The sequence below is a fragment of the Camelina sativa genome, chromosome 3 (assembly GCF_030686135.1).
Source record: "Camelina sativa cultivar CO46 ecotype springtype chromosome 3, ASM3068613v1".
NCBI lineage: Eukaryota > Viridiplantae > Streptophyta > Magnoliopsida > Brassicales > Brassicaceae > Camelina > Camelina sativa.
This window is the reverse complement of record NC_141882.1, coordinates 4,219,120-4,246,219: the sequence shown is the minus strand read 5'-3', so window position 1 is coordinate 4,246,219 and position 27,100 is coordinate 4,219,120. Positions and strand designations below refer to the sequence as shown.

Below are 27,100 nucleotides of genomic sequence, written 5' to 3'. Positions count from 1 at the left end.
GTGATTTGTGAATACAAAGATAAAAAAAAACATGTCGACCAACAAAAAGAAAAACGATACAAGAGAACGAACGAAGCATAAAAATATCATAACAAAAAGACAGAAAAAAAAAAAAAAAAAAAAAAAGAAGAAGCAGAAAAAATCAACGGTGAGAAGATTCTTCTGTATAACTATAAAAAAAAGGAAAAATATTAATATTATGAACCGTCCATCGACTGGGGGATTTCTCTAATCCCCGTGCCGTTGCTCCTACGTGCTCGAATCACGATGCGCCACGTAGCGTAATCGCAGGATAAAGTTCCGTTTTAACTTCAATTACACGTGAGTGTGAGTGCGAGTGAAGTAGCCCATAGACCCAAGGAGAGAAGAGAGAACCAGAACCCCCCCCCCCCCCCCCCCCCCCCAGTGTCACTTGCAAATTCTGGGATCTTCCCTCTCTCACTCTGATTCTTCAGATTCTTTGTTTTGGCTCGCTAAACAGGTAATGTTGAATTTGAATTTGAATGTAGCCTTCAATTTCGATTCCTTTACTGTTTCTGTTATTCGAGTTTGCTGGATTTCGCCACAAAAGCGAAAAGAAAAAGGATTTTGAGTGATTTGTTGTTCAAAAAATCTCGGCTTTGTTTGATTACCCGATTCTTTTCTTCTGTGTAACTAATTGCACATGTTGTTCCATGGGCTCGCTCAACTCAAGTAACTAATTTGTCTTTGTAACTGAAAGTGAAAAGAAGAAAAGAAAACAAGTGTTTTTTTTTTGGGTTGTCTGTCTAACTCTAGATTATTCTTTTTTGAGACAAATAGTATAACTTGTTCCTTTTTCCATCTATATGTCAAAAGCTTGATTGTTTTTTTTCTTTTTCTTTTCTTTTCTTCTTCTTATTATTTAGTATCACTACTTTACTTGACAGATCCGGCAAGTTTTGATTCACCGAAGAAAGAAAGCATGAGTAACTCTGTAGTCCACAACTTACTAAACCGGGGTTTGATTCGTCCTGTTACTTTTGACCATCATAACAAGCTCAACTCTTCTTCCTGCGTTCCTGCTCTTTCTGTTACTTCTGACAAGATTGGCAAATCGAAATTATACGGGAAAGGTCTTAAAAAGACCGGTCGTAGTCTCATCACTGAAACTGGTAGACCTGTCTCATTTGTCCCACGAGCTGTTCTTGCCATGGATCCTGCTTCTCAGGTACTCAAAAACCTTTTTTTTTTTTTTCTTCGTATGGAGATACTTTTCATCACCAGTATTGACGTTGTTTGGAATGTGATTATTTTTGGTTGCAACTACTCAATATATGTCAGATGTTTGATGTCCAAAAACTCTTCATAGACCTGTGTGGACTAAAAGTTTTGCCTGCTTGCTTGTATATATCGAATGCATAAGATAGTTATCATATCCATATGTGCTAAAACTGTTTCATCCTTGGACAGGCAACCGAGAAATTTAATCTTGACGGCAATATTGACTTACTGGTATGTGTAGCTTTACAAATAATGGATAGTATGTTCTTGTTGGGATTTTGTAGCCATAATATTTATGCAATGGTAGGTTTTATGGATGTAATTGAATAGGTCGAAGTCACTTCTGCAACTGTAAGAGAAGTAAATATCCAGATCGCTCATACAAGTGACTCATTGCTTCTACACTGGGGTGCGATTCGTGACAACAATGAGTAATGCCCTTGTCAAATCATGTTCAAACTTGCCTAGTTAATAGGTTTCTTCAAGCTTGTTATGTTGCATGGTTTTGTTTAATTTACTTTCTTTCTTATTTTCCGTTTCAGAAAATGGGTTCTACCTTCTCGCTCTCCGGATAGAACTATAAACTACAAGAACAGAGCGCTTAGAACTCCATTTGTTAAAGTAAGTATTCATTCCTCAACGTACATTACAGTGCTACTTGTGATGGTATGATTTCCAGCTGATGCTACCTGTGTGTGTGTGTGTGTAACTTAAGATTTCCAAATAATGTTTTGGATTTTCATTCGCAGTCCGGTGCCAACTCTTACCTTAAACTAGAGATAGATGATCGTGCCATACACGCTATTGAGTTTCTTATTTTTGACGAAAGTCGGAACAAGTGGTGAGCATGTTTTCTTCTCTTCTTGCTATTAAGCCAGAACATAGAGCTACCTAGTTCTGTTTAATTATTGTCGTTTCTCATGATCTTGACATATATGTAGGTATAAAAACAATGGGCAAAATTTTCGTATAAACTTACCCACGGAAAGGAATGTGGAAAACAATGTTTCTGTTCCTGAAGACCTTGTACAGATCCAAGCATATCTTAGATGGGAACGTAACGGTAAACAAATGTACAACCCTGAGAAAGAGAAGGTAAGTTCAGGAATCACTTTCTGGTACAACTTTCATTTAGATGTTAGTTCTGGTATAGTTGACTGATCAGCAAATGAATGATTATATTGCAAAAATAATACTTGAATAAGATTGACTGGGTATATCCATTATTTTGAAGTGAAGTAGAATAATTAGTCTTCGATTAATAGGAGGAATATGAAGCTGCCCGTATGGAGCTACATGAAGAAATGATGCGAGGTGCTTCAGTGGAAGATCTCCGAGCAAAGTTGTTGAAGAAAGATAACACTAATGAATCTCCAAAATCTAATGATACTTCATCCAGTGGACGAGAGACACAGAAAAAAGTTTCCAAACAACCAGAGCGTAAAAAAAATTATCGCACTGAGAAGATCCAGCGTAAGGGAAGGGACCTGAATAAGCTTATCTATAAGCATGTTGCTGATTTTGTTGAACCAAAATCCAATTCTTCAAATGAACCACGGTCCTTAACAACTCTGGAGATATACGCCAAAGCAAAGGAGGAACAAGAAACCACTCCGGTCTTTAGCAAGAAAACATTCAAGCTTGAAGGCAGTGCGATTTTGGTCAGTTGAGAGTATCTCTCTTTCTCTCGTTTCTATATCTGTTTGGGTTAGATATACATCCACAAGTATTTCCTACTGGCAAGTCATTGCTTCTTCTATATAGGTTCTTGTCACTAAACTTCCCGGAAAGACGAAAATTCATCTGGCAACTGATTTTAAAGAGCCGGTTACCCTTCACTGGGCTTTGTCACAAAACGGTGGAGAGTGGTTGGTAAGATATTTCTTCTTTATTTCTCAAACAAGAACATACTTTGAGATTAAGATCATCTGCTTCTCAATCACATGTCTGGTTTGGTCTCTTTTCCTCCAAATTTATGAGATATTGACACTGCAGGACCCACCTTCAGATATACTGCCACCAAACTCTTTGCCAGTACGTGGTGCTGTTGATACAAAACTGACTGTGACATCAACAGATCTTCCTAGTCCGGTATGACTGACCAAATCTATTTATATACTGTATATGTTTACTAGCATTTGGATCCAGAGATGGTATGTAAAAGGCCTCATGTTAACCAAAAATGTAGGTTCAAACTTTTGAGCTGGAAATAGAAGGCGACAGCTACAAGGGCATGCCGTTTGTACTCAATGCTGGTGAAAGGTGGATTAAAAATAATGACAGTGACTTTTATGTGGACTTTTCTAAAGAAGAAAAACATATTCAGAAGGTTCCTCTTCCTTCTTGGTCTGCTATAAACCACTTTCAATTGCACCCTATTGTCCCATAAATGCTTAAATTCTAGTTGTTCCATTTTATAGGATTATGGTGATGGAAAAGGTACAGCCAAGAATTTACTGGATAAAATTGCAGATTTGGAGAGTGAGGCCCAGAAGTCTTTCATGCATCGGTCAGTTTTATGGTCAAGCATCCTGGTTCTTATTTCGTTTTTCAGACTATTAGAAGTTTAATTGGCATTCCCTTTTCAAAACATTTGCTACTCAACTTTACGCGTTAGTCTTTATCAAAATTATTTTTTTCAGCGATACATCTCTTTTCTGCATGAAGTGATTTGCAACTTCCACTAAACACTCTGATTTTTCTGAAGGGTCACATCTTGCTTTTTTTTCTTTCTAGATTCAACATTGCAGCAGATCTTGTGGACAACGCAAAAAATGCTGGTCAACTGGGCTTTGCAGGGATCCTAGTCTGGATGAGGTTTATGGCGACAAGACAGCTTGTGTGGAACAAAAACTATAATGTTAAGCCACGGTACAGTTCAAATAGTGATGAAAGTTTTAGACTCTGTCCACCTCTCTTATTCAGCCCCAAGGGAAATATAAGCAAATCTTATGGGAGCCTTCTAAGTTGTTATAACATCTGAAAATGATACCTTCATTTAATTGAACATACATCGTCTCATTATTTGACACAACGCACCACTTTATTTCAGGGAGATAAGCAAAGCGCAAGATAGGCTTACGGACGTTCTCCAGGATGTTTATGCAAGTTCGCCAGAGTACAGAGAACTTTTGCGGATGATAATGTCTACTGTTGGTCGAGGGGGTGAAGGAGATGTCGGGCAGCGAATCCGAGACGAAATTCTAGTCATCCAGGTTGGTCTTTAGTTTTCTTATTATCTATAAAAGAAGATTTTACTTCCGACTGTACATTGAAGGAAATGAGGAGAAAAGCTCTACAAGAATAAATCCTCAAAATTCCAGGGTTAGAAGTCTATTTCATTAACTTTCTGGGAGTGGTTTCCCTATTTTTCCTACTGTCCCACACTTTTCTTTAATAAAACAGAGTTGTGGCCGTGTTGAGCATGTCTATCTGGCTTATTAAGATGATGGGAGTCCCTCATTACTCATTAGCCTGCAACTTCTATATTCATATGAAGCATTATGAGTGAACTTTCTGCTTGCAGAGGAAAAATGACTGCAAGGGTGGAATTATGGAGGAGTGGCATCAGAAGTTGCATAATAACACTAGTCCAGATGATGTTGTCATCTGTCAGGTATTGGAGCTTGTGCCCTTCCGGTTCCAATTTTATAATCCTTCTTTTGACACTTTTATTGCTGTAGGCATTGATGGATTATGTCAAAAGTGACTTTGACATGAGTGTTTACTGGAAGACCTTGAATGATAATGGCATAACCAAAGAGCGACTCTTAAGTTATGATCGTGCCATACATTCTGAACCAAGTTTTAGAAGAGAACAAAAGGATGGTCTTTTGCGCGATCTTGGACACTATATGAGGACTTTAAAGGTTACTTCCCCATGTTTATGTTAGTTGCTTTTTCGAATATAGGATTCCTCAGCAAACTTGGTCTGATTTCCTCCTTTTCCTTTTCTTACTAAGAGAAATCATATAATTTGTGGTCTTCTTTGTTTTTCTAGGCTGTTCATTCAGGGGCAGATCTTGAGTCGGCTATTCAAAATTGCATGGGCTACCAAGATGACGTAATGCCACTATACTGAAAAGTTACAATTAATGATTCTTCTTGGAATTGACAACTGAATATTTATGTTGTCCTTCAGGGTGAAGGTTTCATGGTTGGGGTGCAAATAAATCCTGTATCAGGACTGCCTTCTGGATATCCAGTAACTTTCCTCGCATCTTCCTTACTCATTTCAAGAATTTAATACACCTGTCAAATCAGTACAACTTACACTGTGTTGGTACTTCCCTCAACAGGACTTGCTTCGTTTCGTTCTAGAACATGTTGAAGAAAAGAATGTAGAGCCACTTCTTGAGGTGTAATGTTTTCCTAATTACTAGGCCGATTTTATTTATACTATTGATTTGACTTCTTTGATTCTTACACTTACCATGAGAATGAATATTTGGTGTAGGGTTTGCTTGAAGCTCGCCAAGAGATAAGGCCGCTTCTGATGAAGTCCCATGACCGCCTTAAGGATCTGTTATTCTTGGACCTGGCTCTCGATTCTACTGTCAGAACAGCTATTGAAAGAGGTTATGAACAATTGAATGATGCTGGACCTGAGGTTAGTCTTCATTCATCGTCATGATAGTTTGTTTGTGAGCATCACGTGTCAACAGTTCCAGATTCGCCTTTTTTTTCTTTTCTTTTCAGATAATTTCTTTGTCATATTTAATACTTTGTTATCGCAGAAAATCATGTACTTCATCAGCTTAGTTCTTGAAAATCTTGCCCTTTCTTCAGATGACAATGAAGACCTTATCTACTGCTTGAAGGTGAATTGAATATTCAGTCAATTTTCCATGTATGTTGTATAACATTATCCGTAGACTGGTTTCATCAAGGTTTAGCATCTTGGATTATTTAATTGTGTTTACTCACATAGCTAAGTTCTATACATAGTTTAGAACTCTCTAAGTCGTCCTATGGCTACAAGTCATTGGCGTAAAACGTGAAGAATTTAGACAATATGCATGATTCTATTCTTCTGCTTTTGCAGGGATGGCAATTTGCCCTCGACATGTGCAAGAGCAAAAAAGATCATTGGGCTCTGTATGCAAAATCTGTTCTCGACAGAAGCCGACTAGCACTGGCAAGCAAAGCTGAGAGGTACCTTGAAATTTTGCAACCATCGGCTGAATATCTTGGATCTTGTCTCGGCGTCGAGCAATGGGCTGTAAGTTACACTTCTCTGAACTTGTCGTCCTATTTCTTCCGTATCTTATTATTTTCCCAAAACAAGAGAGAGGTTTAGATATTATTTTAACCACTTTACCAGGTTACCATATTCACTGAAGAGATCATTCGAGCTGGATCTGCAGCAGCATTGTCGTCACTTGTTAACCGACTTGACCCTGTTCTTAGGCAGACTGCAAACTTGGGAAGGTCTGTGACTGTGCTTCTGTAGCAACTAGCAAGTTGTATCTATTGTCATCCGGTAGTTAAACATCAGAAAACCTAATGTTGCTTCTTTTTCTCTTGATCAGTTGGCAGGTCATTAGTCCTGTAGAGGTCGTCGGATATGTCATTGTTGTGGATGAATTGCTCACTGTACAGAATAAAACCTACGACAGACCTACAATTATAGTTGCAAACAGAGTGAGAGGAGAGGAGGAAATTCCTGATGGTGCAGTTGCAGTACTGACACCTGACATGCCGGATGTACTATCTCATGTTTCTGTTCGAGCAAGAAATGGAAAGGTAATATATCTCGTCATGTTGTCAAATGGTTCATGAATGCTTGTGACCTGTACCAACTTTGTCTGGATTTTCATTTGCAGATCTGCTTTGCCACATGTTTTGATTCTGGAATCTTATCCGATCTCCAAGGGAAGGATGGAAAACTTTTGAGCCTGCAACCAACCTCTGCAGATGTAGTCTATAAGTAATCATCCTTGTTTGCTATATTCCAGATAACTTAGCTGAGATATTCTCCTTTTGTTGTGTTAGACAGATTAAGTAGAATTGCTTAATTCATTTTGGGCAAAATGATGTTCTTACTTATTTTTTGTTTACCTCAGAGAGGTAAACGATAGTGAGCTTTCGATTCTAAGTTCGGACAACATAGAAGATGCCCCTCCAAGCATTTCTTTGGTCAAGAAACAGTTTGCGGGTAGATATGCTATATCATCTGAGGAGTTCACAAGTGACTTGGTTAGTGTGTAATGTTATTGGATTCATACTTTCCCGTCTTAATCTCTTTTAGTAGTTTTTTTTTACTTCTGTTTACATAATAAAGATCGAATAAGATAGTTCTTTAATTTTGTATGAACTTCTCATGTTTTAAATATCTGACTTCACGGATTTGGATAATACACCCCCATTTTTTTTCTAGGTTGGTGCTAAATCAAGAAATATTGGATATCTGAAAGGAAAAGTTCCTTCTTGGGTTGGTATCCCAACTTCAGTTGCGTTGCCGTTTGGTGTTTTTGAGAAGGTTATCTCCGAAAAGGCGAATCAGGTAGGATAGTAGACACTCTCAACTCATTCTGGCTCAAAACAAATATGAATACACTTTACTGAAATTTTCGCTACCCGTATGGTTTATCTGTTCTTTACTGGTGGTATTCATCTGGATATATTAGAGTATAGATAGTTCCAATGCTTCTCTAGTAGTTCTATGGAATTTCTAAGAATAAACATATCTTTCATGAGGTCTCCCCACTCCCCAGAAGTCCTGATGCCTTGTTCTGCATGACTATCATGAAGTTATTGCTGTCAAAACCAATATATCTTGAGACTTTGCTTTTCCATGATTATCTTCACCCTACCTCACTTCCCACTCACTCTCTTTCCTTCTGAATGTGGCAGACGGTGAATGAGAAATTACTAGTATTGAAGAAAACTCTTGATGGGGGGGACCAAGGTGCTCTGAAGGAAATTCGTGAGACACTTTTGGGACTGGTTGCACCCGCAGAACTGGTATGTTCATATTGTTGTTAGAAACTTGAGACACAACTCTAATCTGGGCTGCATTTGTTTATTTTCACAACGCATGCTGTTAACCACAATAAATTATACCCTAAAGCTCTGTTCTTTGGACTGATTCCTTACCACCAAACCATTTTGCTTTTAGTTTCTGCATATTTGTTGCATAAGTTTTGGTATTATCTGCCTAATGATATGGATTAGCTTCTTTGCCTAAAATTCTAATAAGAGTGCATTTGTCGGAAAAGCTGAAATTTCCTCTGTGGGAATTGAGTGAAATATAGAGAATTGCTAAGATAAGTGCCTCTGTAATGGTTCTGATGCTCAGGTTGAAGAACTGAAAAGTACTGTGAAAAGTTCTGACATGCCATGGCCGGGTGATGAAGGTGAACAGAGATGGGAGCAAGCTTGGGAAGCCATTAAAAAGGTAAAATCTTGAGTATAAGGGGCATTGCTGCTTAACGTGAAGATGTCAAATCTCACTAACCGGCTATCTAAAATTTCAGGTCTGGGCTTCAAAATGGAATGAGAGAGCGTACTTCAGCACGAGAAAAGTAAAACTGGATCATGACTATCTCTGCATGGCTGTTTTGGTCCAAGAAGTCATCAATGCGGATTACGCATTTGTTATTCACACAACTAACCCATCTTCTGGAGATTCATCAGAGATTTACGCTGAGGTAAAACTATCCTTGTTCCCCTCCATTCCAACTCATAACCCGTATGAATGGGTGCTTCTTCCAACTTCACTTCACTGTTGTTTTTTTATTCAGGTTGTCAAAGGTCTTGGTGAAACTCTTGTAGGAGCATATCCCGGTCGGTCTTTAAGTTTCATCTGCAAGAAAGACAACCTCGATTCGCCTCTGGTACTAAAGCTAACCACTGGTGTTTTATGAGTAGAAAATGCGAATAGGATATTATCAAACCCGCTGATGAAATTTGAAACATCATTCAGGTGTTGGGATACCCAAGCAAACCAATTGGGCTGTTCATTAGACGTTCAATCATCTTCAGATCTGACTCCAATGGAGAAGATCTCGAAGGTTATGCAGGTGCAGGCCTTTATGACAGGTAATATAAACAGTCTCAAAATCTCTTTTTCGCTTTCTTGATCTCATCAGTTAACAACACCTTAACAAGGAAACTTCTCCTTCCTTTTATTTTTTTACAGTGTACCAATGGACGAGGAAGACAAAGTTGTGCTGGATTACACAACAGATCCTCTGATTACTGACGAGAGCTTCCGGAAAAAGATTCTCTCAGACATCGCACGCGCGGGAGATGCAATTGAGAAACTCTATGGAACTGCACAAGACATTGAAGGTGTGATCAGAGACGGGAAGCTCTATGTCGTCCAGACAAGACCACAAGTGTGATCAAATTCTTCGACCACTTGTGTTACGTTACGTTTTCTGTCCAGTAAACTTCTTATTTGCTCTATAAGCAAAGAGTATAGCATAAGCATATAGTGTAGTACAATATATGTAGTACAAAAACATTTGGCATTACCATTAAGATATTAGATATAATAAATAAACAAGTGTTAATTAGAGTTGGGTGCTTCCAGCTTTTCTGCTTCTGCTTCTTGAGGTTTGACTGCAACTAAAAACTGCGTTGTTTCAGTAGAGTCAAAAGACTCATAACATAGATAGACTACTTAAATCAAAGTTAAATTCTAGTTAACTTAAGTAAGTTACAATTAACTATATGGGGTCAAAACTATATCAATAAATAATGAGTTTTCCTTTTTCCCGAGTAATTTTCGTTTGAGCTTTTACACGCCCGTAATTTGGCAATATTCACGAAATAATTGGATGCAATTAAAGATGATTCTTTTTGTTTCTATGTTAAGTTAACTGCCAAATGATACATGTCGATTCATCATCCACCACTCTCTTTGACTTTGTTTTCTGTGTTTCTTTCTCAGTTTTTTGGTTTGTACTAATTTAATATATGTATTGGAATCTCGCAGATGACCTTCTCTGAATCCAACCACCACACCAGTTAGTTCAGTTGATAGAACTGCATATCGACCGACATTTAATGCACACAAATTCGGTTGTGTGTATGTTAATAGAAATCACAATAATACACAAAGATCACACAACGGTTTGACCATATGATCCAACCACCATGCAATAATGACATACATTTGTGTAAGAATCATATATATGGCGGTTACTGCATACCATAACCGAAGCAAATTATTGGTTATAAACATAAAGTTTTAATCAGGAGCCTAAGTTAACTAGATTTCGAAATTATTTAGTACTAGTGTTCGTCTATAAATTTTGATGTTCTCTACCGATATTGTCAAATATTCTCGACAAATTATATGTAAAACATCAAAGAAAAGTCACTGTTGAATATTGATCTCATCCGTATGCTATGGCGTGTATCTACATGCAGAAGAAAACTAATTATATATACTTGGAAAATTGTGCTACTCACGATAAACATATGGTAATGAGTTAGTTTTGACATTTACGCAAAATAAACTAAACCAAGGATTAATTTAGAATGAATAATCGATATTCGTACTCAATGCTTAATTAACAAGTTTAAGGTTGTTTTTCATCCTTTGAGAATCCACTAATGGTGGAAATGTGGAAGAATCTTTAACCCATGACTTGGTACATGGATTATGGATATATGATTACGAGTCTGACTCTCAAGTTATGCAACATATAAAAGTATATAATATTATGAATGTTGTTGGTTGAATAATACAATATATAGTATGGCTTATTGATTATTCATTATGGACCGCGAGGGTAATCATGTCCGTCCATGTTAGACACAACACAATTAAAGATTGTTTCATGAAATCGATGGGAAAAAAACTAAATTTGTGAAGAACAAAACTAAATACTAGTGTATAAAACTGTACGTTGTGCTGTATAGGAATGTAAGGACTATGATATATCTTTCTAATACAATTCCAGTTGACAAAAAAAAAGTGTATAAAACTGTACGTATTCAGATTAAACTCCTTTTTATGCTATTTAGGTTTAGAATATTGAAAAATACGATTCCAAAATCACGAGAGAGCAATAAGAAATGATAATTGGTGGGAATAAATTAAGAATGGCATGCAGGGATGGGTCCACAACATACGCACTCGAGCATGCATTGCTAATACCCAGCCGCGCGTGCCAACACAACCATCAACCATGTTATACTAGTCACTACTCACTTGTATATTAAACTTTCTTATATTAGACTTCAAATGTATTGAGCAGCATATACTAGTTACATCAACGTTTATAAACCAAAAACTTATTAATAATATCAAATTTGGTTACCCATTTTCTAAATTTTTTTGTTACGTGGATTAACTATTGTTGACAAGATACACAGTTTGAAAAAAAAAAAAAAATTTTCTTAAACCAAAAAGGAATTATATATAGACCCATATTTAATTGATAAAGAAAAAACTGAATTTCATCTGCTGTAAATTATTGAATTATCTTAAATTATTTGCTATTTAAATCTGATTAGAGGATTACAAGTTTAACAATATGATGGAAATAATATTTAATAATATATTATGTTTTGTAAAAGAAAAGAAAAAGGAGAGAGTAGCTGACAGAAGGAACATATAGGGAAGATAGAAAAGAGAAAAAGCTAAATTCAAGAATCAACAATATGAAAAAAGTGAATTATTTGCAAAATTCTCTCTTTGTCTCTAAAAGATACAGAAAATGTTTTTTTTTTTGGTTAACGAAAAGACTCAAAGAGAACACAAACTAACACAAGATAAAACAAAGAAGAAGAAACACATAATTTTGACTGTCATTATCATAAGGAACACAGAAAACACAGGACTTTCCTTTTATCTTTGGCTATATACATATATTCACACACACACAAACATACAATGTTTCAGGCTTTGTATCGCTAATTGGGAACACTTCTCCTCCCCCATACTTTTCTTTCTCTTTCGACCATATGATTTTAAAATATCTCATTTTTTTCATTTTTGGATTGAAAACTATCATAGTATATAATAGAAAAGATATTGTATTTAGACTCATGCATGTGTTTTCTCTTTTGATAATTTATCGTTAGCAATATTTATAACGAAAACAAAAAAAATATATATATATATAGCATCAGTTCTACGGATGGAAACTAAGGTTTGAGGTTTAATATTAGGGTATGGTCCATCTACATTTTATCGTTACTGTCATAGAATTGACCTTTTAACAGATTTTACGATAGTTTGAATTACACAGTCCATATAGTCCAAAAAATCCGATATAACAGGTACAATGCTTTGAATGAGATTTATAAAATTTTAAAAGAGATTACCATTCTTAAGCTGTCTCATTAATTAATCTAGTTTAAAAGTCTTGTCCTCTGTTCCAGCTAAAATTGTTTTTAGGTAATTTACGGAGGAAGTGTTCATACTCATTTTCTTAAGCCATGGACCAACAACAACAACAAAAAAAGAAAGAGAAAAGCATCGTAGTTAGATTTTGCTTAGTCATACTTTATGTCGTCACTTTATGTCAGTGGGGCTTTTATGATTTTGTCATTTTTTTAATCTAATCTTTGGTTCCTCTGTATTTTTGGAGGTTAAAGTAAACAAAGGCATGAATGATTTCATCACAACCCAAGTACTTATAACACCAACACAAAACACACATAGAAACATTTAGACTATTACTTTAAGACACCACAATTCCGTAAACCTCTTTTAATACACTTCCTCTCCCTCTCTCTCTCTCTCTCTCTCTCTCTCTCTCTCTTTCTTTTTTGTTAACATTAAGAAGACCCCAAGAAGACAATAAGAGTGTTTCTTGATTCTTTATTTGGGGTTTGAGATGAAGAAATTTAGCTTTAATGGCTTTGGAAATGGTGAGAGCTTGAGGAGATTATAAAATAATTCAAGGGGGTTTTTGTCTTCTTTTGCTCACTTTCTCATTTTTTTTAATAATATCAAGAGAAATCGTTTTGGGGTCTTGATGGGAGGAGGTGAGTTCGTGTTGAGGAAACCCAGAAACGGCAATAAATGCCGTCGTTTCGATCGATGCAATACAATGAGACAAACAGAAACAGAGTCGTTCTCAGAAGAAACAAGAATGATAACAAGAGAAAGAAGACGAGGAAGACGAAGAAGAAGAAGAAGCTTCTTCTTAGATATGATCCTTTTGTTTCGTACTTGTTCCTCTAACATTCTTTTCCTCTCTCTTCTTCTCTTGTCTTCTTCTGTCTTATCCGAGAATCTCTCAGCGAGAAACCAAACTCTCCGGCCACTCGAAGAGCTCAATAAGCTCAAAGCCATTAACCAACATCTCAGGAAGATCAATAAACCTTCCGTCAAGACAATTCATGTAAGTGAGATGAGATTTATTGTACGTAATCATCTTTTTTAGATCTCTTTGTTAGAAACACAATCTCCTTCTTCCTCCCTATGTATGTTTTCATTTCCTATGTCTCATTAAAAAACACTCTCATACTCTGTTTCTGGCTCTGTATGCTCTGTTTCAAGAACTTGTTCTGTTTCTGATTCTTTAATGCTCTGTTTCAGAAACACACACGCTCTTGTATTCCTCCTCTGTTTCGGATTCTTCGTTCCTGATTTTCAAATCACTCTTCTTCCTCTTCTTGTGTTTCTAATTCGTTGTCCTCTCTTTTCTGGACACTCTTTCTCTTACTCTAATTGTCTGATTCATGGTCCCCTTTTTGTTGTTGCAGAGCCCTGACGGTGACATCATAGACTGTGTTTTATCACATCACCAACCAGCATTTGATCATCCCAGATTAAGAGGACAGAGGCCAATGGTACGCATACCATATTGCTAAGCTAAATCTTAATCATACCTTCATTAGACCCGTTAATGAAATGATGAACTAATTTAAAAGCTTTGTGAACTTAAATTACTGAAGGATCCTCCTGAGAGGCCAAGAGGGCACAACAGGAGAGGATTGAGGCCAAAGAGCTTCCAGTTGTGGGGAATGGAGGGAGAGACATGTGATGAAGGAACTGTCCCTATCAGAAGAACAAAAGCAGAAGATATTCTCAGAGCAAACTCTGTTTCTAGCTTTGGCAAGAAACTCAGACATTACAGAAGAGACACTAGCAGTAACGGCCATGAAGTAAGATTTTCATCTCCTTTTTTTTTTCTTAAAGTTTATTTTATTTCAAGAACATTTAGTCATATGAAAATTTAGACCTATACATTTTTTTTTTGGTTAAAGAAATAATTGATAAGTTTTTTTTTTTGTGTCTGGAGTGCTAATAAAATTCGAAATTTGAAATTTTGGTATGAAAATGTTTTGTATTTTGAAATCGATGGAATTTTTAATTATCTACTATCTTCGGACGAGAAGAGAAAAAGTGGTCAACGAAATTCGCAAATGTTTTCACTTTCTTTTTAAAATTTTATCTAGAATTGTTATTAAAAAAAATAAAAAAATAAGAGAAGGTAGACAAACTTGTCGGTAAAAAATAAAAAAACAAAAAAAAAGAAAGAAATAGGAGAGAATATTGTGTAAAACTACACTACAAAAAACTTCTTTTAATTAAAAATGATTAATCCTCATCTACATTCTGTCAGCATTTTTTTTTCCCAAACTAATCATAATAATAGAAAATAGTTAGTTATGGAAAACACAAACTCTCACGACGATATAGAGCTCTGCCAAGTTTCATAAACACACTAAATCCTTTTTATATTCTATCGGTTGTGTTTAAAAAATATAGCACGCGGTGGGATACGTGAGCGGAGAGAAATACTATGGTGCAAAAGCAAGCATAAATGTGTGGGCACCTCAGGTCCAGAACCAATACGAATTTAGTTTATCTCAGGTTTGGATTATCTCTGGTTCCTTCGGTAATGATCTCAACACCATTGAAGCTGGCTGGCAGGTACTTAATTACTAGTATCATCAAACCAAACAATTTTTTAATATGTTATAATTAGTATCAATTGCTAACTGTGGATCATAATTATTATTTGCCATTAGGTGAGTCCAGAGCTCTATGGGGATAATTACCCAAGATTCTTTACGTACTGGACTGTAAGTAATCTGCCTTTTGTATTTATTTATATATTGTTTAGAGTTTAAAGAATATTATTAATTAGTTCTTATGTTTTTGGTGACGACAGAACGATGCATATCAAGCAACTGGTTGCTACAATCTCTTGTGTTCCGGTTTTGTCCAAACCAATAGTGAGATTGCGATTGGAGCTGCAATATCTCCCTCGTCTTCATACAAGGGTGGACAATTCGATATTACTCTCCTTATTTGGAAGGTACAACTTGAACTTCTCTAATTTATCATCAAAATATTCTCTCCTCTGGTCACACTCTAGTTATAATATTCATTCATTTTCTTATCTTTGAAAATTGGGTATACAGTACAGGAAAAGAAAAAACAATCTACTGCATATGCTTTAATTACAAGATGCTGTATCCTTTTCTCTTTTTATCATTTTAAGAGAAAACAAAAAGAGGAGTATACTTGAGTATCATACCACTTATTACAAACTCTTTACTTTTGCTCTAAGTTATTCTTTTTTTTGTTTTTTCCATTCTTTGATACATTTGTCCCCAAATAGTTCAACATACTGACTCTCAAAGCAATGCTAGGAGCATGGCTCCTCATGAGTTATCAAATTAATAGTACTATTTATTTCCTCTAGCTAGCCTCACATGGGGTCATAATTAAAGGCATGCTTAGTTCTTTTTTTATATATATAAAGTAGAACATATTTGTTCTTTATTGTTAATTAAATGCATTAAAATTCATCTTAAGTTTATTGTCACTGAATATAGACATATAGTTTACGTGTGTTTTTTATACATTATACTATGTTTGATGATCAGGATCCGAAGCATGGGAATTGGTGGCTAGAATTCGGGTCGGGTATTCTAGTCGGGTATTGGCCATCGTTCTTGTTCACACACCTGAAGGAGCACGCGAGCATGGTCCAATACGGTGGCGAAGTCGTAAATTCGCAAAATGGAGGCCACACTTCAACACAGATGGGAAGTGGACATTTTGCAGAGGAAGGGTTCACGAAATCTTCTTATTTCAGAAACATCCAAGTAGTTGATTGGGATAACAATTTGGTTCCTTCCCCTAATCTTAAAGTACTTGCGGATCATCCGAATTGTTACGATATTCAAGGTGGTTCTAACCGGGCTTGGGGGAGTTATTTTTATTACGGAGGACCAGGCAAGAATCCTAAATGCCCTTAAAACAAAAATTTTAATTAGGGTTTAGGGATTGGGAAGGTGTTTTAGGTTATAAGAGCCACTTTTATCATTTATTTGTTTTTTTTGGTTATGATCATGTTCATTTATGTGTAAATGTGAAAAAGTATATTGGAGGAAATGTACAAGCGCCATATGTTATACTTTATATTGTCTATCATCTCACATGTCAGGTAATGATTTATTCTTTACCTGGTTCTAGTCTTTAAAGTGATACAATTAAGCATTATAAGAATGTTTGGAAAACTCGAACTATAATAAATAACCTGATGTACATATCTACTGATTCAAATTTTCGAGTTTTCCAAACATTCTTATAATGCTTAATTGTATCACTTTAAAGATTTGCTAGGGTTTAGATTTAGATTTGTCCCGCAACAATAACAATCTCTTTTGAAAATATAGTCGCAATAGTCAAGGAAACATGGAGGTATAAAGATTTTGTTCGACCTTCCTATCTCGCTTACCTACATCCTCACACCTACACATCAATATTAACACACCCCAGCTTTGACGATGTTCACAGCCTAGCTATCCGTTGAAGCGAGTGGTGTACGGCAATCACACCAATAAGAACAGACCGGTTTACATGAGCAAACCAACATGATGACCAGGTCAAAAGATAGAGTCATGACGTGGAGATATTTGATTTGAGTATGTAGAACATATATATACGTACGTTTTTATGTAAACACATATTTGTGGGATGGATATAACGTTGGGACTTTGGGTGCTTTAAAAAGAGTTTTTTTTTTTGGTTAGCATATATGAGTAATGAGTGATTATTGGTAACATTTTGATCAGATCTCTCTTTTGTTTTTGGTGATTAAAAAAAAACAATCGTGGTTATAATAAGTTTCTCAATACATAATATAAAGAAAAGAATCCAAATAGTTATATAGATAGTTCTCTTATTAAAATAAAGCAATTTAGCTGTGAAAACAAAAATATTTATATATAGCGGTACATCAGTTTTTAAATATTCAAAGCTCATGCGAGGACAATAGGGACTAGAATTGCAATCTCTTTGCTTTTTCATACATAGCTTTGGATTTTTGATACAGCACCAACATGGCCATTTAGCGAAAATTTTACCACATTGAGCAGGGCCACACGGTGGGATATAGAACTTGCTCTCTGTTTCTCTAACATTCATATGCATGCCTACGCATTTGAAACCACACGTCATTAACCAACATTGAAAATGACAAAAAAAAAAGACAAAGAAATGATTATTATACACACATATGTATATGAAGAAGTCTAGACATACACTGATGTTGAACAAAGAGGGAAAACATGAATATGCATATGAGAGCTGTCTCTGATTTCATCGTTTATTTGTCTTAAACAATCTTCTGATGGAATATCTCTTGTTTCGTTTGTCTTATTTCAATACATTCAGAGTTTGTATTTTATATTCATATATATAGACTGTAAAATTGAAATGAAAACTCTTCTTACACTATATATTGTTCACCATCTTAAAAAAATAAACTATATACAATCATTAAACACTATTTAAATTAGTCAAGTAATTTTCCTTTTCTATATTTTTTAGACTATAGTATTGAAATGAAAATAGTTCTTACATTGTATATGGTTCATCATATGATTAAAGTTAAGTATATACTGTCATTATTATTATTATTTTAATATTTGGTCCAAAAAAAAAGTATTCAAGTGATTTACTTAAAAAAAATTGGTGTAAATTAAATCACCTATATAATTGATATATAAAGAAAATAAAATATGACTATATCTTTTTGCACATCTAAATTTATGCCATTCTTTTTTTTAATTTGATCTATTTTAATACATACATATAGATCTTACATGAATCTTCAATTAATTATTATTATCTTATATTCTATAGATTTAATAAGATTGTTACATAAATTCTATATTGTTTTTGGGGATCACGTACATTAACTTTTTACATAGAATGACTTCATTTTCTTAATATTACATAAATGATAAAAAAAATTAAAATCTGATAAACTTTAGCAGTTTATATCAAATCTTTAGAAAATGCAATCGAAATCATATTATAAAGAAAATTAAGATAATTGTATGGAATGTTCTTATTTTATTTTAATGGGACAATTGCATTTTGTATATATTTATTTGGTTTTGAATGCAATAGTAGATCTCATATTCAATATTTGACTCCCTTACGACCAAATAATAAACAGAAACCGAAATGACAGATGTAACCCGGAGAAAGTCTGCAATAGATTTATTTAAGGTAGATTATAAATTGAATATATGTGAAGACATAAAGGTAGGTTTACTCCTTAATTATAGTTTAAATTTTAATTAAAAAATTTATAAAAAATAATTTGATAAACTTATTGATCAAATAATAACCACATAGACTTTCTGCATTGAAATAAAATAAATTTACATATAAACGAGTCAAATTAAGGGAGGAAAGGCTGATTAGGTTAAAATTATTTGATTTAGGGTTTGTTTAAGTAGACTTTTCTATAGACTATTGGTGGTTGACTTTGTTATGCCATCAACTATTAATAATTAGCCATGGGCGTTCGGTCATAACGAGAGAACCGAACAGATTAAACCAAGATGTTTGGTTTTCGGCAGCACATGTGAGAGGATCAACAAACTGATCGGCGAAATTAATATGGTAATTCGGTTACCGGTTCGGTTCGGTTCGCCAGGGCATAACCGATCGGTTTTAATTAACCGAGTTATATATACCTAATTTTCACTAACTCTAACCCTAATAATTTTCATTTCTTTCTCTTCCACCTTCTGCCTCTCTCTCTGGCGATAAGCGATTCTGAAACTGAAAAAATCTGTCTCTCATCAAATCATCATCATAATCACCTTTCTTCTTCATCTTCGTCATCTACAGCTCTTCTCTCTGTCAAACATGGTGTAGAGATCGACCTTTTAGTCCAAACCCTAATCTCGAGTTTTAGACAGGTAATGTCTTCTTCTTTTCTTTGTCTTCTCCTATGATGCTTTGTTGTTTGCTTCTCGTTAATCAGTGTATTAATGTGTGGGTGGTTTATTATTTTGACAGATCTGAAGATTGTAGCGGCGGCTAGATCAGAGCCAGATCTGGTGGAATTTGAACGACGATGTCGATGATGATATTGACGCCACCGCCGGTATTACTTCAGCTTCTCTCGTAAGAATCCATCTCTCAACTTCTTCTCCTTATCGATTTCTCATTTCCAAATTTTAATGACGACAATCGTTTACTTGTTGTTTTCTTTTGGTACTAGATCTGAACTCAAAAGATCTCCGAGTTCGTATCTTCTCCGTTTGAGCAATGGCTTTCGATCGCCCCATTTCTATGCCGCCGCTGGTTTTTCCTGAGTTTGATCAGAATCAGCCGGGTTCAATCGATGAAAAGAGTTTCGGATTCGGGCTTCCAAGTTTTGATTTCAGCGGATCCACGGAGCTAATGGCTGTGCCTAAGAAGAAGGTCACAGAACTCTCAGTCTCTCTTATTTGGTTTTTCTCCTTTTCGTTTTCCTGCTTCTGAAATGTTAAAACTTTCATTAGGGTTTTGAATTATTGTGGCGTCTGGGTTTAAGCTCAGTTCTAAATTGATTTGGTTCCTTAAGGCTCATATGTTCTTGGGTGTTCAGAGCTATCTAGTATGAAAATGTGTATTTTTTTTTCCTTGGAGAATGATAGTGTTAATCAAAGTTGTTCTTGATTGAAAATGCAGATTTCTAAACACAAGAGAGGGATAAGAAATGGGCCAAAGGCTCTTAAACCTGTTCCTATAGATTGGCTTCTCTTGTTGTTTTATCTGTTTGTCACTGTTTAATTCAATAGCTGAAGTATAAGCGCATATGCTTTCTGATTCAATATTCTGTCCTTTAGCATCACTTGTTAGAAACTGCATATCATTTAAGTAACTAGAACTGTGAACCTTTAACAAGTTTGATGAAATAACTTCTTGTGTTCATCGCGGTACAATAGTCAACTTGTTTGGCCGTGGCAATAAATCACACTTGTTTGGCCTTGGCATATGCTTGATTCTGTATTTGTATCGCTTATCATGATTTCATGATGAGGGCACTTGTATATACCGTTGTTTAAGTGCATACTCTTTTTGTGTTCCAGGAGTTGCGGGCGAGTTAAGCTGCCACATTTCTTTTGTTGCAGCGGTGAGCGGCTAAACCCTAGTGAGCAAGGCAATTCGAACAACTGATAAAGGTTTTCAATATGATCACTCCTTGTTGGATATCAAGAGGCAGCAACCTTGGCTTTTTTAGTAGTAGACTCGAGTGATATGATAGACTTAGTTGATGCTGTTTTGGCAAACTATTTGGGTTATTGCTGCAAGATCAATACCTCATAATTTCTTAGAGTGTTTCAAGGGTAATTATTGGTGTATCATAGTTAAAATAGCTCACAGGTGTGATTGATGTTGTTTGTTTAGTAGGTCTCTCTCCCATTTTGACAGAGAGAGCACAACAATAATAACCCTAGGTAGAAAAGATTGTTATATCCGAAGACTCATCATGCTCATTTCCTACTTCTTTATTGTTTTACAAGGAACTATACAAAATTGGAGTACCACTCATGTGAAAAAAACCTTGATTTGATAACAATCTAAGATTTAACTATCTCGATCTTCCTCTTCATCATAGTTGAATGGTAGCGGAACTGATTTGAATGCTCTGAATTTTCCCACATTGTTCAAATGCTCGTTCTCCAACCTTCACAACCAGACAAAGCAAGAACCCTTACGTAAAAAATGCTTTAAAAGGAGCAAGCACAGTGATTAATTTTTTTGGGTTCAGAAGTTACCTAAAGAAATTCCAGATACCACGACGTATGATCTCAAGAGCAGCAAGAAGAGCAACCATAGTTTCACAATGTAAGAACACGAAGTTGAAATCCAGCACGGTCTGCAGCCACGCCAACCTCAACACAATGTTTACGACCTACAAAGAAGAGAAGACAAAAACAAAATTATAAAGAAAAACTAAATCAGGATATGAAACTGTTCCTTTTAAGTTTCTTAGTTCTCACCATTGCAATGTAGTAAACAGATTTGTGAGGAACAAGAATCTTCTCTCTCAACCAATATATAGATGGATTGTGAAGCAATCATACTCTTTTTTCAATTAAAGACTTTTTCAATTATACAGATTTCACACAGAACTCCAACTCGTTGACTTCAAAAATAAGTCTAAGTTAATAACCTAACTGCCTAAGAAAACCAAAAACTTGATTTCTCCATATGTATAATATATTATCATTTCAAAAACATACAGAGACAAATACATATCATATATCAAAGAATACAACAAGAAAATCTTTCAAATTATTCACCAATTTGCAATAACTTGGTTATCAAATTATGAAGACTTCATGTTGATGTCAATCTTGTAGACATAAACTAGCCTCTATGAAGATACTTCCCTTGAAGTCTATTTTGTGTGGTCTATTTTTGCAATTACAATTTAATAAAGCAGACACCGGATGAAGTCTACTAGGATAGTTGACTTCTTTTGTTGTCTTCCTTTGTTAATTTTTTGGTCAGTTTTGCAATTAAAAACATAGAACAGAGTAGACTTCTTAGAAAGTTTCAACAAGTTAACTTCGGTTACAGTCTACTCTGGTTATTTTTGCAATTGACCAAACCATTGACTTTGTAGTAGACTTCTAGCTAACAAGTAGACTTCATCTATCCGTCAACTAGAAAAAGTAAACTTCGTTGTGGTTAGTTTTGCAATTGATCAAGTTTGACTTTCGCCAAGTAGACTACGTACGAAGTCTCCAGGATTGTTGACTTCGTTTGCAGTCTGTCGTGGTCTTTTTTGGGGTTGACCAACATTTTAATTTTTTAACTAGTAGACTTCTTTTGCAATCAACTAATTAATTTTCTATCAATAATATGACGGTCAATGTTTTTATATTTTGGTCAAATCCAAAAATAGCCACTATAGAAGTCTACTCTTTTATTATCGGAAGAAGACTTCGTCCGACAGTCATAACTAAAAAGTCAAGAATTTGGTCAATTGCAAAAATACACCTTAGTAGACTGCAAACGAAGTATCCGATAGAAACATTATAATGCAGTCTGAACCATATTTTTTTGTTTTCAAATGAAATTAAGGAGACTGAAATTTCAGTCTACGGGTTCGAAACTCAATAAATTTTTAATTGCAAATTTGACCACATAGTAGACTTTACATGATATTATGACGGTTAGACTAACAAATGAAGTCTAATTTCGCAAAAAATTAAGCAAAATCATGAAATCTACCGGAAAATAACCTTATTGGTGGTTGTTTTGCAATGTCAAACACCGAGGACGTCGTCTTTAGTCACCACAGTAGAGACCCAGCACCAATTTAATCACTATCCAAGAATCATGACATATAACAAGATGAATGCACTTGCAAATTTTCTTGGATTAAAATGGAGAGGAGATGGAAGAAAATGAAGTTCTCATAGCATTGGGTGTTATTTAAAGCTTCAACAACCTGATGCACTTACAAATTCAGGTTGTTGAAGCTTTAAGAGCTTCAAATTTGGTTGTTCATAGTTGTTGGAAAATTGATGGTGGTGGCACAACCGTAAATAAAAGAAGAAGATGAGGATATGGATGTAATAAACATTTTCGCAATAAATTCAAATAAATCAGAAATAATGGCATTTTTGTAAATAAAATGAATGGACAAGGATTTAATAGGAAGAAAGTGGCAAATGTTGGAGAGAGAAAAAAAAGGGTCTAACATTGCAATTGACTCAAGTTTGTAGTCTAATTTTCCAAGTCTTCCTATTTTAATTGAAACAAATAGTGACATTAGGAGTAGTAGTACAATTCAGCACTATAATGCTTCGTTGTATATCGGTTTATGAAAGTTTTAAACTTTAGGATGAGGACAATGAGTGTTGCAATAGTGTTTGTCATAGCATTGCTTTTCGTTTAATCCGCAACAATAACAGTTTCTTCTTAAACTGAAAGTAGGGTCGCAATTAACATGAAAACATGTTGGTACATAGATTTTGTTCCACCTTCTTATATCTCTAACCTCCATCCTCACACCTGCACGTTGAATTTAAACACACATCAACCCAAATTTTATGATGAAAAAGCAATTTCAATAAATAAAATTTTCTATATATCAGAAAACCTATATTTTACATACATTGATTTAGAGCAAATAGAGTGAGCATAAGTATGCAGACGAGAGAGTACATATATATGTGATATTTTCATGGTTGGATGTCCCAAAACATATTATTGTATTTTTTGATTATATATATGAGTTGTTGTAATATACAGAAAATTAATCAATACTATATTACAAGATATAGAAAAGCCTAAATTACAATAACTATAAGAAGTAAGTATAATTTATATTTTTGAGTTTTGAAATGCAATAAATTTAGTTTTTAACCATACTAATTTCTTTCTCACATATTAATATAAGTTTTTTTTACACATTAATTTTCTAAAAGATGAAACTTTACAGGAGGACAACGGGGGCTGGAATCGCATGCTTTTTGGATCCAGTAACAAATCGTTATATCATGAAAACAACACCAACAGTTCCATTTGAAAAAAGTTTCTCCGCATTGGGCAGGAACACAATTTGGAATGTAGAGCTTGCTCATGCTCTCTCTTTCTCCAACATCCGCATGCATGCCTACACATTTGAAACTACACATCATTATCCCACCAAACATTGACAATAAACGAAAACAAAGAGAGAGTTGTTATATGAAAGCACTTACATTGATGAAGAGCAAAGAAGGAGAGCATGGATACGAGGAATATAACTGTTTGTGACTTCATCGTTTTGTTTGTATTGTTTGTCTTGGACAACAATTTTATGATTTATTTTCTCTAAATGCAAGTAAAGTATGTGATTTCTATTTTATAGTCACATGTATTGTTCATAACTTAATTAAATAGGTAAAGTAAATATTGTCATTAATAACTATCTAAACTAGTTAACTAGTTAACCAGTCAACCACATTTGTTTACAGAATTGCCGTGTCGTCTAGTGATTTTAGTAGTCAACGGTAATAACTTTTAGTTTGACTTCCTTCCAGTAATAACTTTAGTGTTCCTTGGCCAAGTGTAGTCAACGACTCTAGATTTTTCCAAATTGTGTAACTTTCTTTTGTTATATTTTTTTCACTTTTGTTTTTTTTAAGACATCTCCCCCTAAAGAATAAAGATGAGGGATGATGATGGTCTAACACGACGTGAACAATCTTTTCAAAGATTATGAAACAAATTCATATCCATATAACAAAATTAATTATAAAACGACAAGATAAGCAATTTCTATGTGATTATAATAACAATAAGAACTAAGTATAATTTATATTTTTGGGTTTTGAAATGCAATAATTTAGTTTTTAACCATACTAATTTATTTTTCCTTCTTTTGATGTATTGATTTTTTTTGTTTTACACATTAATTTTCTAAAAGATTAAAACTTTAAAGGAGGACAACGGGGTCTGGACTCGCATGCTTTTTTGGTATAGAAACAAATATTTTGATCATGAAAACAACACCAACAATTCCGTTTGAAACTAATATCTTCGCCGCATTGGGCAGGAACACAGTTTGATATTTTGAGCTTGTTCACGCTATCTATTTCTCTAACATCCACGTGCATTCCTACACATTTGAAACTACAAATCGTTAACACAAAAAACGAAAACAAAGGTTTGCTATATATTTATGAAAACACCTTATACATACATTGCTGTAGAGCAAAGAAAGAGAACATGAGTATGAAGAATATAACTGTTGGTGACTTCATCGTTTGTTTTGTCTAAGACAACAATTTTATGATTTCTTTGCTCTAATTTAGTTGTCTTAGTAAAGTACACAGTATGTGAAATCTCTTTTATTTATAGTCACGTATATCATCGTCTTATTGATCATCTAAACTAGTAAACTAATTTTGTAGTCAACTGATTTCAGTTTTTTTACCAAAACTGAATGTACTTAATTAATATAGAGAATTTGCCGGAAAAACGGCCAAAATCAACACAAACTATTTTCAGAACGCATTTTCATATCCAATCTATGATACTATGCATATATCAACTTGAACAGAATAAATTTTTTAATTTCCTACCTAAACTTTAAAAAATTTAGCAGATTATGCTATTATTTGAGATCAATATTATTTGTTCATACATTAGCAAACGCTCAATAATCAACAATAAAAATAGAGCAAAAATTACAAAATCTAAATCTGAGTTTTACAAAATTCATAGAACTTCATGAAGAAACACAAAATAAAAACTCGAACCCAGGTGATATGAGAGATGAATCATCCGTATAAATAACCCTAGATTCTTTCAAGTAATAGGAAGAAGAAGAGGAGGGTTTTTATTAGTCTACAATTATCAGTTTTGCTTAACCCTAATATTCATTTTGCTCTGTTTTTCGATTTTGGATTTTGTAATCAAGATTGAGTTCACTTTTGTTCGTAGGAGGGAGAAGAAGAAAGACGGAAACCAATATATTAGATCTTTGTTCTAACTAATCTGAAACACCGATGTGTCCGAGTGGTTAAGAACCTGTTTTTACATACTATGCCACTTATGTTCAAGTCCTACTTGAGCATTTTTTCTGTTTTTTTTGACGTTTTTGCCACGTATCATCTTGATGGTATATGACTCAGCACCGTCAATTGGTCAACTAATATCATTTAAAGAAAGGTTAAAATTCGCTAAATTTTTAAAAGTTTAGATAGGAAATTTCAATTTTTTTTCTGTTCAAATTGATATATATATAGTATCATAGATTGGCTATGGAAAAACGTTCTGTAAATAGTCTGAGTTGATTTTTATCGTTTTTTTCGATAATTTGCGAAGTGTGGTAGATTTATCAAAAAAAGTCAATAGCACTAACTTTTATTTTGATTACCTTCCAGTCAAACTTTTGTTCCTTGGCCAAGTGTAGTCAACGTACGACTCTAGATTTCCCAAATTTTGTACTTTTCTATTGAACACAGAAAAAAAAAACGACTTCTCTAGTATCTTGTATTCCAAAAACAAATATAAACAAATATTAAACAACAAACAAATAACACATAAATAATAAACAAAAAACAAATACTAATTAAATTATTTTGATGTCTTTAAATTTAAAACATTATGTCTTAGTGTTTAAATGTCGCAAGACACCAAAACAATTTATTTAATATATATATTTTTATCTATTTTTTCTATAATTTGAAGACATCTCCCCCTAAAATGAGGGATGGAAATGGTCTAACATGACGTGAATAATCTTTTCAAAGATTATGAAACAAATTTATATCCATATAACAAAATCAATTATAAAACGACAAGATATGCAATTTCTATGTGATAATAATAATAAGTATAATTTATATTTTTGGGTTTTGAAATGCAACAATTTAGTTTTTAACCATAGTAATTTCTTTTGCCTTTTTCACTTATTGATATTTTTTTTTACGGATTAATTTTCTGAAATATTAAAACTTTAAAGGAGGACAGCGGGACTCGCATATTTTTTGGGTATTATAACAAGTATTTTGAGCATGAAAACAACACCAACAATTCCGTTTGAAAAAACCCTCTTCGCCGCATTTGGCAGGAACACAGTTTGATATTTGGAGCTTGCTCACGCTATCAATTTCTCTAACATCCACGTGC

The 27,100-nt window shown here is 34.4% G+C and overlaps 3 protein-coding genes and 1 pseudogene across 7 annotated transcripts; 2 read left to right on the top strand and 2 right to left on the bottom strand.

Moving 5' to 3' along the window:
* Positions 1 to 2: 2 nt before the first annotated feature.
* Positions 3 to 9,764, top strand: LOC104769369 (alpha-glucan water dikinase 1, chloroplastic). 2 transcript variants are annotated; one of them, XM_087508329.1, is made up of 33 exons: positions 3 to 481; positions 909 to 1,189; positions 1,432 to 1,473; positions 1,573 to 1,673; positions 1,785 to 1,863; positions 1,992 to 2,083; positions 2,184 to 2,337; positions 2,508 to 2,903; positions 3,007 to 3,114; positions 3,238 to 3,333; positions 3,431 to 3,571; positions 3,663 to 3,751; positions 3,979 to 4,113; positions 4,295 to 4,457; positions 4,769 to 4,858; positions 4,926 to 5,111; positions 5,243 to 5,305; positions 5,384 to 5,446; positions 5,541 to 5,600; positions 5,699 to 5,851; positions 5,979 to 6,062; positions 6,287 to 6,463; positions 6,566 to 6,672; positions 6,774 to 6,987; positions 7,068 to 7,171; positions 7,308 to 7,440; positions 7,622 to 7,747; positions 8,098 to 8,208; positions 8,543 to 8,641; positions 8,721 to 8,894; positions 8,988 to 9,080; positions 9,170 to 9,285; positions 9,386 to 9,764. In XM_087508329.1, exons 2-33 carry the CDS (start codon positions 944 to 946, stop codon positions 9,588 to 9,590), a joined length of 4,200 nt encoding a protein of 1,399 aa, XP_087364455.1. In that variant the 5' UTR covers positions 3 to 481; positions 909 to 943; the 3' UTR covers positions 9,591 to 9,764. The 2 variants fall into 2 exon arrangements, with proteins under 2 accessions (XP_087364455.1, XP_087364456.1); XM_087508330.1 differs by having other exon boundaries at positions 330 to 481; positions 4,295 to 4,566; positions 4,648 to 4,858.
* A 3,103-nt stretch (positions 9,765 to 12,867) lies between these two features.
* On the top strand, positions 12,868 to 16,591 carry LOC147946569 (protein neprosin-like). Of its 3 annotated transcripts, none has more exons than XM_087508328.1 (8): positions 12,868 to 13,077; positions 13,164 to 13,553; positions 13,751 to 14,004; positions 14,110 to 14,319; positions 14,927 to 15,091; positions 15,190 to 15,243; positions 15,333 to 15,479; positions 16,054 to 16,591. In XM_087508328.1, the coding sequence occupies exons 3-8, from the start codon at positions 13,894 to 13,896 to the stop codon at positions 16,426 to 16,428; spliced, it is 1,062 nt and encodes a 353-aa protein (XP_087364454.1). In that variant the 5' UTR covers positions 12,868 to 13,077; positions 13,164 to 13,553; positions 13,751 to 13,893; the 3' UTR covers positions 16,429 to 16,591. The 3 variants fall into 3 exon arrangements, with proteins under 3 accessions (XP_087364454.1, XP_087364452.1, XP_087364453.1); XM_087508326.1 differs by having other exon boundaries at positions 12,871 to 13,077; positions 13,918 to 14,004; XM_087508327.1 differs by having other exon boundaries at positions 12,921 to 13,077; positions 13,918 to 14,004; positions 15,586 to 16,591.
* A 7,242-nt stretch (positions 16,592 to 23,833) lies between these two features.
* Positions 23,834 to 24,311, bottom strand: LOC104769351 (EMBRYO SURROUNDING FACTOR 1.2-like). Its single transcript, XM_019243385.2, has 2 exons — positions 24,184 to 24,311; positions 23,834 to 24,095 (listed from the first exon to the last, which is right to left on the bottom strand). The coding sequence occupies exons 1-2, from the start codon at positions 24,242 to 24,244 to the stop codon at positions 23,893 to 23,895; spliced, it is 264 nt and encodes an 87-aa protein (XP_019098930.2). The 5' UTR covers positions 24,245 to 24,311; the 3' UTR covers positions 23,834 to 23,892.
* Positions 24,312 to 24,891: 580 nt separating this feature from the next.
* On the bottom strand, positions 24,892 to 25,239 carry LOC147946568 (EMBRYO SURROUNDING FACTOR 1.2-like; annotated as a pseudogene). Its single transcript, XR_015595145.1, has 2 exons — positions 25,167 to 25,239; positions 24,892 to 25,082 (listed from the first exon to the last, which is right to left on the bottom strand). The product of XR_015595145.1 is annotated as an EMBRYO SURROUNDING FACTOR 1.2-like (transcript).
* Between the last annotated feature and the right edge of the window lie 1,861 nt (positions 25,240 to 27,100).

Excerpts from the sequence above, each read along its gene's own strand:
- LOC104769369 (XM_087508329.1), top strand. The coding sequence starts at position 944 with ATGAGTAACTCTGTAGTCCACAACTTACTAAACCGGGGTTTGATTCGT. Across the intron at positions 4,114-4,294 it reads AACTATAATGTTAAGCCACG|GGAGATAAGCAAAGCGCAAG; the intron begins GTACAGTTCAAA and ends ACTTTATTTCAG. Across the intron at positions 5,852-5,978 it reads TGAATGATGCTGGACCTGAG|AAAATCATGTACTTCATCAG; the intron begins GTTAGTCTTCAT and ends TTGTTATCGCAG.
- LOC104769351 (XM_019243385.2), bottom strand. The coding sequence starts at position 24,244 with ATGAAGTCACAAACAGTTATATTCCTCGTATCCATGCTCTCCTTCTTT. Across the intron at positions 24,096-24,183 it reads CTTCTTTGCTCTTCATCAAT|GCATGCATGCGGATGTTGGA; the intron begins GTAAGTGCTTTC and ends TCAAATGTGTAG.
- LOC147946569 (XM_087508326.1), top strand. Across the intron at positions 15,092-15,189 it reads CCATTGAAGCTGGCTGGCAG|GTGAGTCCAGAGCTCTATGG; the intron begins GTACTTAATTAC and ends ATTTGCCATTAG. Across the intron at positions 15,480-16,053 it reads TTACTCTCCTTATTTGGAAG|GATCCGAAGCATGGGAATTG; the intron begins GTACAACTTGAA and ends TTTGATGATCAG.